At 40.4% G+C, this 15122-nt stretch overlaps 1 protein-coding gene across 3 annotated transcripts in view; it reads left to right on the top strand.

The window, feature by feature from the left end:
• Positions 1 to 15122, top strand: part of pkn1b (protein kinase N1b) — a 38078-nt gene that overhangs the window by 12980 nt on the left and 9976 nt on the right. For 2 of the 3 annotated variants that reach the window (XM_079880826.1, XM_079880824.1), the window contains exons 2-12: positions 2803 to 3100; positions 5249 to 5394; positions 5651 to 5771; positions 9082 to 9230; positions 11152 to 11365; positions 11670 to 11855; positions 11965 to 12074; positions 13277 to 13420; positions 13594 to 13669; positions 14368 to 14497; positions 14589 to 14670. In XM_079880826.1, the coding sequence (XP_079736952.1) occupies positions 2803 to 3100; positions 5249 to 5394; positions 5651 to 5771; positions 9082 to 9230; positions 11152 to 11365; positions 11670 to 11855; positions 11965 to 12074; positions 13277 to 13420; positions 13594 to 13669; positions 14368 to 14497; positions 14589 to 14670 (1656 nt within the window). The remainder of the gene's footprint in view (positions 1 to 2802; positions 3101 to 5248; positions 5395 to 5650; positions 5772 to 9081; positions 9231 to 11151; positions 11366 to 11669; positions 11856 to 11964; positions 12075 to 13276; positions 13421 to 13593; positions 13670 to 14367; positions 14498 to 14588; positions 14671 to 15122) is intronic. The other variant, XM_079880825.1, reaches the window with a different exon arrangement.

Here is a 15122-nt window from a genome sequence, read left to right as displayed (position 1 = left end):
AAAAGGAGGACGGAGCCTGATTTTATTCAAGATAAACTGATTGGATGCTGAAAGAGTCTCTAAGAAGGATCGATGGAGTCAGTCGAAAAGGAGGAGGAGAAAGTTGAAAGTATAAAGACAGTTTTTTTGTCTTTAGAAAATTGGGCACTGATGAATCATTCAGAGACGAGGAATGTGTATTTAAAAACATATGATTCATATATAATTCCTTTGGAGAGAAATAAAGGCCCAAATGAGTCACTAGCTGTCATCCAAAGTATACACAGAAAAAAAGGGTGTCGAATTGACTTTGAAACTCAAGAAATTGATTGTAAATGTCACTAATAATTACTAAGAATCTGCAATTAACACATTGAAACATTGAAACGTACTCCAATTACCTTTGTTTTATTTCGAAAAATCAGTTCACGCTGAAATCGGACTTTTTATTTCAGAAAGCTGACTTTGAAATCTTGGCAAGTTTGAGACATTGTTGAGATCTGGTCTGAAACTCCAGAAGAGAAACACTGGGCTCTTTTATAAAAGGAGAAATATCTGAGAAGCGTTTTCAGGGAAACAGTTGAGATTCTGAAGAGATTTCATAGCGATTCCTCTTTCCTACGGGTTGTGGTGATGTTTTTATGTGTGTGTTGCTCTTACTGAAGTGACTTTTGCTGTGTGTTTTGTAAGTGAGCTGCTCACAGCAGAACTTCCTTATTGAGTCACAGTGTTCATGTGTGTGTGTTCGCTCTGAAACATACTGTAGATGAATGTTTCTGCGGTGTCTCGAGTTTGGTACCTGCTCTATTTACACTGTCAGACGTGTGTTTAGTCTTTGAATGGCTGTGTGAAGTGTTATATTTCAGTCTGGTTGCAGTTCAGCTCAGTCTGTGTCTCTTGTGTCAGTTTATGACAACAAAAACATAACGGAAAAGAGAAGTTCTGTAAGTTTACAGTTTATATAAAGTTTCTCTTGAAGTTGTTGACTTCCTCTGCACGAGCGCTGAACCGCAGAGCTGCCCTTTGCTTCTGCTGACTCATGTCAGATCATTAACAAACTAAAGTGCTGGAATAGATTTAATTACAGGCTTAAAACGTGTTGCACTTAATTGACTGCTTAGTTTGGGACATTTCATTTAATATTCAACGAAATTATTGTTCTGCCGACATTGACACCATTATTTACATTTACATTTATTCATTTAGCTGACGCTTTTATCCAAAGCGACTTACAATTGCTATATATGTCAGAGGTCGCACGCCTCTGGAGCAACTAGGGGTTAAGTGTCTTGCTCAGGGACACATTGGTGTCTCACAGTGGATTCGAACCCGGGTCTCTCACACCAAAGGCATGTGTCTTATCCATTGCGCCACACCACCCCTATTTGAGAACTGAACAGAGCTGGACGATGACATCACGGTTTTCTCCAGAGCGGCTATATATATATATATTAGGGCTGTCAAACGATTAATCGCGATTAATCGCATCCAAAATAAAAGTTTGTGTTTACATAATATATGTGTGTGTATGGAGTATAATTATTTTCTATATATAAATACACACACATGCATATATATTTAAGAAAAATGTGTTATTTATATATAAAATATTTATATATAATATAAATTATATATAATCTAAATATATATACACATTATATACATGCAAATATTTCTTAAATATATACATGCATGTGTGTGTATTTATATATAGAAAATAATTATCCACCGTACACACACAAAAACAAACTTTTATTTTGGATGCGATTAATCGCGATTAATCGTTTGACAGCCCTAATATATATATCGATATATCATTATAATTTTTGTTGTATAAAAGTTAAATTAGTTTACATATATATATATATATATATATATGTGTAAACTAATTTAACTTTTTTACAACAAAAATTATAATGATATATCGTGCATCCCTAACAAAACATACTTTTAAGCTATTTGTATTGTATAAAGTGCTAAATAAATAAATAAAAAAGATATTAAAAGTTCAGTTCAGACTTCATACATGCACTTAAAACCGCAGATACGCTTGATATAATGAATGATGTTCACAAGTCTAGTCAGAACTCAAACACACTGAGACGTCTGTGTGTTTGGTGTAAGAGCAGGTGGTGTGTTTCTGAGTTATTAATGATGAACGCCGCCACTGACCCTGGATCTGTCTCAGACTCACACATCACACTCTTCGTTTTGCTCTTCTGTTCACAAGGAAACACTGTTTTGTCCACTGCTACTGAGTTTGCGAGATGTAAGTCATTTGCAGGTGAATGATGTTTAGAGGTGTTTTGAGGAACAGGTAAACTAGATCATCACAAGCAGAACTGTTCATTCCACTGAGTTTTCAGTCACTTCAAATCATTGTTATTATTGGATGCAAATCCAGATTACAAAGAATAGACACGTATATCTATCTATATATCTATATAGTATATATATGTCTGTCTGTTGTTTTGTTGTTTTATCTATCTATCTATCTATCTATCTATCTATCTATCTATCTATCTATCTATCTATCTATCTATCTATCTATCTATCTATCTATCTATCTATCTGTCATTTTGTTGTTATATCTATCTATCTATCTATCTATCTATCTGTCTGTCTATCTGTAATTTTCTGTCTTTCTGTTCTGTATGTCGTTCTATCTACTGTATAATTCTTTCTTGTCTGTTGTTTTTATATGTCATTCTATCCATCTGTCGATCTATCCATCTGTCATTCTGTCTGACGTTATATCTGTCTATCCATCTGTCTGTCTGTGTATCCTGCACTGACCCTTGACCCCTGACCTGTGTGTGCCAGGACTCAGATGGCCTGTCGGTGCTGGAGCAGCTGGGTTTGGACCAGAACTCAGATCTGTCAGACTCCACCGTTCAGCAGCGATTGGACGAGCAGCGCGAGAGGATCCGGAGGGAGATCCGGAAAGAGCTGAAGATCAAAGCGGGAGCGGAGAACCTGCGACGGGCCACGACTGACAAACGTAACGCCCAGCAGGTGGAGAGCCAGTTACGCAGCTCCACACGCAAACTGGACTCGCTCCACACTCAACTGCAGGAGCTGGACGCACACATCGTCATCAAGGGCCACGACGACAGCAAAGGTCAGAGGTCAACGTTATCATCTCACCTTTACAGGCACAGTGAATGCTTAAAGGTTAGCCTGGCAAGCCAGACCTACATCAAGATGTTGGGTCTGGCAACTCACCATTGTCAGGGCTCAATCCGAGGGGCGGGATAAACGGCTGTCTTTCAAATTCCCTCTGCACGCAATAGGATAGCGCTACAACCAACCAGAGCGTTTTCCCACCAGCGGAGCTAACGTTCATTGATAGATTCAACTTTTGCCGTATCTGGTCAGCAAAACTACAAACACATCTTCCTTTTTTAAGAATGACTTAAGTGCCGTTCTTTGCTCTTTTCTCAAAGAAAAGCTTAACTCCAAGTCCTCCAGAGTCGCCGCCAAAGCCGATTCGAAAGACCGCTGTTCGCCAGTAGCAGCAGCTCTTCTTTGTTTTCAAGTAGCAGGGAACCGTCGCAGAACCGTCACAACTCTGCTGTCATTATGTTAAGCCCGCCCACTTTCTCTATACACGATTTGATTGGCCTGACTAGAGTTTGGTTTTTCCAGCTCCGAAAGTCAACGGAGAGTTGCTAGACTACCCTGGCTGCAAAATAAATTTTGCTGCCGCTAGGGTGCATCTAGATTTCTAGGCTACTTAAAGGTCCCATATTGACAAAACCGAAATTTCCTGGCTTTTTTTCATGATAGCAGAGGTCTTGGGGCTATGTAACTACCATATAAGTTTCAAATCAGTCTATCCACAGACAAATGCACACAGCCTGCATAAAGTAGCTGTGCCTTTTCACAAGCCGTTGTGACTTCCGTATAAATGTGACGTCAGAACTACTCATTTACCACCTTCAGTCACTAATCCGAGCACTGCCCTGCGTCAGGAAACTACATCATTTCACAGGCTTCCGAACAACATTAATATACCAGTGGCTAATGTTTATTTATACGGAAATACCACAGCAGTTTAGTTCGAACTTACTTTAGTTGTACTTGCATGGGTAACGTTATTTCAAAAGTCTGAGTTTGTTTACAGACAGTTTCAATTAGCGTTAATGTTAAATCTGAGTGCAGCATTGATGTAATGGTAATTATAATACTCTTACAATAACGCCAAAAGTAAGGAGGTGGTTGTTTGTCTCCTGTCCAGTAAGGCCAGAAACATTTCCCTCAGCAATGTCCATCATTACAGGTGTTTTATTGGCCTTACTTGTGAGCATCACCAAGCCACAGCAGGCTACAGCATACATGACCCTAGTTACCTGTGGTTGGCCTGGCCGTGCGTCACTCAGAAAACAACAGGCCAATCAGAAGAGAGGCTCATGAATATTAATTAGACAGTCCAAAATCGACCTGTTCTTAGCAGAGCTCCTGAGAAAGGAGCTGTAAAAATATATTGGGATGGGTTTTGGTACTTATACCGCAAATATATATTCTTAAGGACATCAAACCTAATATAAAACTCCAGAAAGGTGTACAATATGGGACCTTTAGGGAATATGATTATATTTCTAGGGCTGGGTATCGATTCAGATGTTCCAATTCGATTCGATTTCGATTCCTGATTCGACACAGTGAATATAGATTTAATACAAATCCTATATTTATAAAAAAAGAACAGTGAACACAAGTTTACAAGTGATTAATTAATAAAAAGAAATTAAGAGCAACAAACCTGTATATTAAACTCTTTTTATTTTAGGTAAACTTGGGTACATTAAAACAGAATCCAAGGATTTTGATGAAATTGATGATGAAAATATGGACAAGTCAGAACAGTTGCATGCCTTGATCAAACAGGATCCGGTTATTTTATGTTTAAGATAAAAACAAACTAAAAATCCCACAGCATTATCTGTAACATGGAGGCTGCAAGTCTATGAACAGTGGAGGAAAACTAATACTGGCTTTTGGGTGATAGATAAATAAATATGGAAAAAAAATCGATTTGTGGCCTTTGAGAATCAGTTTTGAATCGACCACATTTTAAAAAACAATTAATCAAAAAATCCCAGCCCAGCCCTATTATATTCCTCATTATTAATGAATGAATATGAATCTTCTGGGATGATGTGATTGGTTGTGAGCATACAAGAAACTGATGTATATATTTAAAGCCCTCATAATCCTGTTAGACCGTGACCCTGTATGAATGTTTGACCCTGTCTTTGACCCCCAGATGACCTTCAGTCTCTCGGGTCGCCGAGTCGCTCCTCAGCCAATCAGGACAGGATTAAGGCTCTGGAGCGACAGCTCAACATCGAACTGAAGGTCAAACAGGGGGCAGAGAATATGATCCCCATCTACGCCAACGGGGTTACCAAGGTAATGAACGTCTATCTATCTATCTATGTCTATCTATCTATCTATCTATCTATCTATCTATCTATCTATCTATCTATCTATCTATCTATCTATCTATCTATCTATCCATCATCTATTCATCTATATGCCATTCTATCTACTGTATATATAATTCTGTCTATCTATCTGTCTTTTGTTCTATCTATCTATATATAAATGTATGTCTGACTATCCATCCATCCGACTGTCTCCATCTGTCCATCTCTCGGTCCTCCAGGATAAGAAGATGCTCCAGTCGGCTCAGCAGATGCTGCAGGACAGTAAGACGAAGATCGACATCATCCGTATGCAGATCCGTAAAGGCATGCAGGCCACCGAACAGACCGACGACACTCAGGGTACTGAATGTGCTAGTGCTACTAACATACTCTGTCTCATAGAAATGAGCGTTTACCCACTTAACATCATAATAGATATCCTTAAACGGCTTAATATCAGCATTAACCTTTATTTAACAAGGCAAGTCACTTAAGAACAAGTTCTTATTTTCAACAATAGCCTGGAAATAGCATAGAGATCCTGAACATGAAAGTCGGGTTGACGTCTAAATCCAATGTTTGTTTACGTCAAGCTCCAATGTTGGGCAGACGTCACATTTCGGTTGTAATTTTAAAAAATGCATGGCAATACACTTATTACTAACCAGATTGACTTTGTTTCTGTCAGACGTCTACTGAAGGTCTTATTGAGAATTAACAGAGGTTTAGATGTTGATGTTTTATTGAAAATGTGTCGTTTAAAGTCACCATTATGGTGATCGGTTTTGCTTTAGCTGTGCAGTTTGACTCTTGACTTTTAACATTAGTTTTTCTCTTGCTGCTGTAATTGTGTTTGTTATGGCAAGACCTGCAAGAGAAATGATGTACAGATGATGTTGACTACTTGATGATGATAAAGATATGAATATGATCATCATGTAGTGTTTGATTCACTGATCATATTCAGAGTCGATTCTTTGTTTAGATATCATGTTTTTTTATTTCAAATTATTGATTATAATAGTCCTGTGACTGTCCAGCAGTTTACTAATCTGAGGGATTGAGCACCAAGAAGTTTTAAAGATTCAAATTACACTGATCACCATAATCAATGAAGTGACTTCAAACCAAACTATTTTCAATAAAACATCCAACATCTAAACCTCTGTTAATTCTCAATAAGACCTTCTGTAGATGACAGAAATAAAGTAAATCTGGATAGTAATGCATGGAGCTGGTAATGCTGTTTCTGGTTAAGATTAGCCTGGGTTTCCCCATGCTGCCTTGCGCGCAGCGCGATTTTATTCACGCTGCTAGGCAGCCTGGACACCATGGACCAGATTTTCCCCTCACAAAGGGAACCAATCACAGAACGGGGAGGGAGCAGCAAGACGATGACGACGTCTATGCGACACACCAAAGCAGTTTGTTTATATCTATGGATCCAACATGGCATCAGACGCGAAGTTACCTTTTGATGCAGCCTTAGATAGTGTTCTAAGTAGTTTATTTCGTCTTCTTCCTCTTCGAATTTCTGTCGCTCTACATACGTCATCTGGTATAATTGAAACGACTGGCTATGAGCTACGTACAGGCGCATTTGATAGACATTCGTAGCGCCCAATAAACGGCTCTGGGCATTCGTAAACCACGCCTCAAATACGAGAAAATGAACATGTGGTTCCCAGACCACGTCTCAATGAGACGAGGTCTGACGTTAGCCAGGCTAGGTTAAGATGGTAATGATAATAATGTATGTGGAGTTGTTTAATCCTCCTCTGCTGAGATCTTGAGAGATTTAATATACTGCCATGCATTTCACACTTTTTGCAGTGCGGTGTTTATTCCAATCAAAATTCAACGTCTGTCTGACGTTGGGTTTAGACGTCAACCCGAGTTTCATTTTCAACCAAAATATGACGCCTGACTGACGTTGGATTAGTTGGAGTCCGACGTGTTTGCTGGGACGTTTCTCTGTTTGACTCTATGGAGGTAGTCTTATCTCAGACCTCATCAGCATTAGTCCTATCCACACTGCAGCTCAAGGTTCACTCAAATAGTGATATACGACTAATATGATTTCCATCCTTACAAATTGTAAGTGTATCATTTCATATAGCGAGGACATGAACTCTCATGGCATGTTTTGAATGCTAGGAATGATGCAGTTGTGGATGTTTGCGTGAAATGGTTGGTTCATAAACAGAACTGGTGTCTGCTGTCGTTTCCTCAGACAGTCTAATTCTGTCCAGTGACACCAGCGTCTGTCTTTCCTGCTGTTTGTCTGTCAAAAGGTCTCCGAGGCGTCAACATTAATACATTAACATGCTCAACATTATTGAAGGAATAGTTCATTCAGAAATCAAAATTCTGTCATTATTTGTTTCAAACCTGTACGACTTTTCCATGGACCACAAAAGGAAACATTCTGAAGAACGTTTAAACATGTCTATGCAATGAATGCTAGTGACAAAATGGATGAAAAGTGTTAGAAAGTGCTATAATCCAAGTCTTTCAAAGTTATTTGAGATCTTTGTCAAGTCGAGTTACATTTATTTATATACAGATTGTGTCGAAGCAGCTTCACAGTAATAAACTGAAAAATAGCAGGGTTAATGTTGCAGAATTCATTATGAATTTATGGTAAAGCAGCTCGACAGAAGAGAAGTGTCATTATTGAGATCAATTTAGTTCAATGTTGATTCAGTTCAGTTCATTAACAGTGTCAAAGTTAGTGTCATTCATCTCAATTTAGTTCAAATTAATGTTTTTATCTGATAGTCAGACCCTCCTGTGCTTTTTGGAGCTTGATATTTGAAGTTCCTTTTGGCTGTTGTATATAAAAGATGTGAACAAAATCTCCTTTGAGTTCCACAAAAAATAACAACAAACGTGTTTGAAACGACATGAGGAGGGCGAGTAATAATGACAAACTTTTGGATAAACTGTCCTTTAATAAAACTACATCTGAATGCAGAGAGTGAAAGAGACAGATTTGAAGACATGAGAAAGATAAGAGATGGAGAGGGAGGAAATGGAGGGTGAGCTGAATCTGCGGCTCTAATGGACTCTAATGGTGTGTTTCGGCGCTGATGACTCGTACCCCGAGGCCGGAGGGTTAAGAATAGATTTATTAATGTGGCTCCGCCCTCGGCCATCGCTGAGATCCACGGGACACTCCTGGGAGTGACGTCTGACATCCTGTTAGGGGATTTAAGGACTCCATTTTTACGTTTTAGTAATTTTAGTTCTGTATTACATTTTATTTAATTTCAGTTAATTTTTTTTTTTTTTTTGTTGTAGCTTTTTAATGTAATTTTTACTTAAACTAAATGAAAATTAGAAATGTTGCCTAGACAACTAATTGAAATTAAATAAGTGCCTTCAGACCGTCCATATTTAAAAGTTAAAGTTATTTAACTTTCCTAATCACAATCAAACAAACATAAACTCATCACAGATTTTCACTCAGTGATGGAGGACTTATAAATAGTGTGAGTGTGTGTGTTTGTATGCGTGTGTGAGAGTAAGTGTGTGTGTGTGTGTTTGTCTATGTATGTCATCACTTGGAAGGATCTAACATGTGTGTGTGTGAGTGTATGTGTGTGTGTTTGTCTATGTATAGCACGCCCGGAAGGATCTAACCCGTGTGTGTGTGTGTGTGTTTCAGCAGGTAAGCCGGATCTGTGTGGGATGGAGCTGCGTATCGAGGAGCTCTGGCATCATTACCGAGTGGAGCACGCCATGGCCGAGGGAGCCAAAAACATGCTGAGACTTATGGGAGCTGGGAAAGCACAGGACAAGAAAGCTATTGCTGAGGTGTGAGAAATATATGGTTCCCAAACCGGGGTACTGACAGAGTGGGTACGCCAACTTTAAACCCGCGCAAGTATTTCTAATAGTCAAAATATTGCTTCTAGTAAATAAACAGGAACAATGTAGTGTGGTAAAAGGTCAAATACATGACATCCAATCAAATTACCACATCTTTTGTGGTCAAAACTGACTGTATCCACACAAGCAGGAAGCATATGAAAGGTTGTGTGCAGAGTATATGCAATCACACTACATTACTGCCATTCTCGACGATGTACCTTTGTAAAAAAAAAAAAAAACAATCGGGGGGATTTAACACTTAATAGCATTAAGACCAAATATAGACTGCGCATAGAGATCGATTTAAAGTCCCCCTGTAGTCAATAATTTTATCCCTTAAAACTCATTTTTGATCACCAAAATGATGTAATGAAAAAAGAAAAAAAATCTTCATGCCCTCTGGTGCTCTTCAATCATTTTTGACAGATTTAAAAAAAAAAAATTAATAGGTCTCTTTTTTTTTTTTGAATGGTACGAAACTTGGTAAAGGTTTTGGCACTTGCTGTGTGTACACACACACACACAAAAAATGGACATGATTTGAAAAGGTTAAATGGTCCTGTAAATAAATAGTTACATTTGTGCACCTAGCGGTAAAACATGAGCGCACTGGAAACTAATGGGAGACGAATTTTATCTAGTGGAAACTTTTGGTACTGCAGCCAAACAAAATCTTACTGAAAGATTATTTTTTTTAGATATCAACCTCAAATTTGGAACACAACTTGTTTAGATTTATGGCATTGATTTTCTCACAGTTTTAGAGTAAAACGTGAAAATATATATTTCATATAAAAATTGAAAATAGCATTTTTGTGCATTTTTCATAACAATAAACATACAATTCTGTATCTTTTCTTCAGTTTTTTCAGTTCACATTTTAAAACTTGTTTCACTTCAGATATAATCTGCCAAATGTCGTCTTTGAAAAGACGCAAGTTTACTTAAGTCTCTGCTCTAAAGCATTCAAGATTTACAACAGTTTAAGTTGGAAATTTAATTTTCAGGTCTATGCTCAAAAAGGGAATAAATGGATTAGAAAAACTGCATAAATATAATTTAGAACCATAAAATTATAATAAAAACATTGTGTAACTAAAATATTGTCCTATCATTTTATTTGACGTAAAAAATAAAATTCGGTCATTTTTGACTGACACAGGAAGAGCACCAGAGGGTTAAAATATCTTGTATGAAACTCTACACACTTGCCTCATTTATATTCGCAGTTCTATGAATACGCAAATGAGCCCCGCCTCCACTCACTCACAGCAGCTCAGAGATCCACTCGTTGACGATCACACGTTGATCTGATTGGTTACAAGGTAGTTTGTGACGTCAGAAACACCAGCGATTTCAAACCGTGTTTTTGAGACTGTCTTTGTTTCACTGCAGTTTTAGGAGAAAATAGTGTCTCAGCTGAAGGAAATAATCCATTATTTATCAGCTTTAATATATCGGCCAAATATTCTTATCGCAAATAACGATAACATTTAAAATGAACATATATCTGCCGATACCGATATGGTGGCCAATATATCATGCATCCCTGTTTATTTATCATATTAATCATTAAATTAAAGGAATTTTTTAGAATTTGGCATAAAACATAAGTTACATTTAATAGGATTAGAAAAACCTTTGCAGTTTTTAAGGTAAAATAAAGGTAAAAAATGCACTGGAAAATCTATTTAATGGGGCAAATATTGTCTCTTCATAGAAAAGGTGTGACTGCAGTCTAAGTTTATAAGAGAAAGATGTTAAATGCAACGACACTCTAAAAAAAGTTCCCTTAGGATAAATCAAAACGGACCTTTGCTTGCTCCTTGTGGCGGGTTGGTTAAGTGTTTGTTTGTGTGTCTAGGCTCAGAGTCGTCTGAGTGAAGCGTCCCAGCGGTTGGATCTGCTGCGGGTGTCGTTGGAGCAGCGGTTGGGGGATCTGCCGGAGGAACACCCGAAAGCGTGTCTGATTAAAGAGGAGCTGGTGCTGGCGTCGTCCTCGGCCTTCAGCTCCCGTCACAGCGCCCCCTACGTCCACAACCAGTACAGCACCCTGTGCAAACCCTCGCCGCTCACCGGTACGCCAGACACAACACACACACACACACACACAAACACGTCCTCGGCCTTCAGCTCCCGTCACAGCGCCCCCTACGTCCACAACCAGTACAGCACCCTGTACAGACACACACACACACACACACACATACACACACACAATGCAACAGGCTCCTAATGGTCCTAAAATAGGCAAATTTTTTAATGCCAAGTGTAATTTGTTCATTTTGATTTGGGTGAAATGTGAGCATGAATGTGTTTTTGAGGCTGTAGTTTCAGTGTGTCGTGACCGAGCCGGATATGAATGTTGTTGTTGTGGTTCAGGGACGCTGCAGGTGCGTCTGCTGGGGTGCGTGGGGCTCCTGGAGCTGGTCCCGGGTCGCAGTCGCTCGTCCCCGCTCGTCCTGCCTCACTTCGGTCCAGGAGACGCTCGCCCCTTCAAACTCACTCTGAGCAGCAGAACCAGCAGCTTCAGCCTGAAGATCCCCAGCAAGAGTGAAGATCTGTCCGGTCAGTTCAGCTCTCGGGATGGTATTTAACTGAAATGTTTTTATTGTATTTGAATGATGGTCTGATGTTGTGTTTGTGTGTGTGTGTGTGTGTGTGTGTGTGTGTGTAGGGGAGGTGAGCGCGGTGTTGAAGCTGGAGAACTGTGTGGTGGGACAGACGAGCTGGAAGAGTGTTGGTGAACAGACCTGGAATCAGAGCTTCACTCTGGAGCTGGAGAGAGTGAGTCACACACACACACACACACACACACACACACACACACACACACACACACACACACACTCACACTCAAATACGCATGCTCTCACACACACACACACCCACACACACACACACAGACACACACACGCACTAATGGTCTAATGCCCTGTGTTCAGTCCCGAGAGAAGGAGATTGTGGTGTACTGGAGGGACTATCGCTCGCTCTCTCACACACACACATACACACACTCTCACGCACACACACTCACACACATACACTAATGCTCTAATGCCCTGTGTTCAGTCCCGAGAGATGGAGATCGTGGTGTACTGGAGGGACTATCGCTCGCTCTCACACACACACACATACACACACTCTCTCACACTCAGACACGCACTCACACACACACACACACACTCACACACACAGACAGACACACACACGCACTAATGCTCTAATGCCCTGTGTTCAGTCCCGAGAGATGGAGATCGTGGTGTACTGGAGGGACTATCGCTCGCTCTCACACACACACACATACACACACTCTCTCACACTCAGACACACACTCACACACACACACTCACACTCAACCCGCACTCAAACACACACACACACACACACACACACACACACACACACACACACACACACTCACACTCTCTCACACACACACACACACACACACATACACTAATGGTCTAATGCCCTGTGTTCAGTCCCGAGAGATGGAGATTGCGGTGTACTGGAGGGACTATCGCTCGCTCTCACACACACACACACACACACCCTCTCACGCACACACACTCACACACACACACTCACACTCAACCCGCACTCAAACACACACACACACACACACACACACACACACACACTCACACACACACACACACACACACACTCACACTCTCTCACACACACATACACACACACACACACACACTAATGGTCTAATGCCCTGTGTTCAGTCCCGAGAGATGGAGATTGCGGTGTACTGGAGGGACTATCGCTCGCTCTCACACACACACACACACACACCCTCTCACGCACACACACTCACACACACACACTCACACTCAACCCGCACTCAAACACACACACACACACACACACACACACACACACACTCACACACACACACACACACACACACTCACACTCTCTCACACACACATACACACACACACACACACACTAATGGTCTAATGCCCTGTGTTCAGTCCCGAGAGATGGAGATTGCGGTGTACTGGAGGGACTATCGCTCGCTCTGCGCTCTGAAGTATCTGAAGCTGGAGGATTTCCTGGATAACCAGAGACACCGGATCCAGCTGGAGCTGGAACCACAGGGACTTCTGCTGGCCGAGGTGCCAATCACACAGAAACACCCCTAACGTGATGTTCATTTGCATACGGTCATATTTTAGCATCTCACTTGTCATTTTGAACTATTATGACCAGAAAATGTGTGTTGAATGCAGTTTGTGAATTTGCCATAATGTATATCCTGATTTTGATAGAAATTTGGTGTGTGTTACAGGTGATGTTCATCAACCCTGTGATCGAGAGAGGTCCACGTCTACAGCGCCAGAGGAAGGTGTTTTCTAAACAGCAGGGTAAACTCACTACCTGTTAGCTTCTCCTGCAGTGCATGCTGGGAAAGAAAACGTCTCAGGATACGACTGTAACCCTAGTTCCCTGAGTAGGGAACGAGACGCTGCTTTGGGAACGCCCCTACGTGATTGCGTCACACGACCAGGAAAGGATAAAAGCACATCCAGTCTGACCGGCGTTAGCTTTCGATAAGGCCGAAGCAAGTCGATCACAGGAATGCACGTGAGATCCATTTGCGATCCCCACGTTAAGAGCTTTCGTGCTGCCCCAGCGGGGCCCGAACCGCAGGGAACGCTCACCCGAACACCCTCCTCAAAGAGTGACAGGCGAGAGCGGAGCGTGCGAAGCGGCAGCCTCTCACAATGCTCACAGTCAGCCCTCTCGAAGGCTGATAGAGCATGCTCTGCTCCCAAACACACCACACAAATTTCATGTGTATCTCCACCCGTAAGATAACAAGGGCAGGGAGAAGCAAACTTGAATGATTATTTGGACGCCGTTTTAAATATAGATATTATTTATTATTATCTATTTTAGACCCCCCAAAAAACTATAATCCAAATGAATGGAAATGTCATATGAAATTCAAATACAGTGTCTTAAACATTTTTTTATTAAAGCTCTTTTTTGGTTATATATAGATAATATTGTGACGTAGTTTTTACTGTATTTAACTTCTGTCCTGTTTGTTGTGACTCAGGGAAAGCGTTCCTGCGCGCTAAACAGATGAACGTAGACATGGCCACGTGGGTTCGTCTGCTGAAGAACGCCATTCCCATGAGCTCGTCCACACACAGCTACACACAACACAGCCACACACACAACAGCAGGTAATACACAGCACACACACACACACACACACACACACACACCTGTGATCCATCCTGACCAACATGACTGACTCTGAGCATTTCTCTACAGCGAGATTTCCATTCAGAAGATTCAGCTGGACGACGACTCTCCTCCGTCTGTCACGAGGAAAAACACACAGACGTCTGAGACGGTAAATCAGAAACACGCTTTCATATATGGACAATAATATTTAATAACATATTTCCTATATGGATCATTGAGTGATTTTCTGGATTCACAACATAGTTCATACATCATATCAGTGAATATTTGAGTGGATATTGTGACAAACAGGACGATATGATCCTCAATATTTCAATCTCAAATACTGTGTAATTGTAGCCATAAACATATTCTTAATTAATTTTGCTAAATTAATTCTGGCTGCTAGTCATACTGTATTTACAGCTTACAAATGGTTTGTAGAAGCTTCTGCTTGGTCTTAATGTTTTATGCATCATTTTATGCGGCTGACAACTTTTCCTTTTGTATGACCAAGTGAAACAGACTTATCTTAAAATATACAATGATATAATGATATCATCACTCAAAAACTCAATTAAACATTTATTTACATTATTAAACATTATTTATCAAAGATTA

The sequence above is a fragment of the Squalius cephalus genome (genome assembly GCF_949319135.1).
Source record: "Squalius cephalus genome assembly, chromosome: 1".
Taxonomy (NCBI): Eukaryota; Metazoa; Chordata; class Actinopteri; order Cypriniformes; family Leuciscidae; genus Squalius; species Squalius cephalus.
The sequence above is the reverse complement of the archived record's forward strand: the minus strand, read 5'-3'. Positions and strand labels throughout refer to the sequence as shown.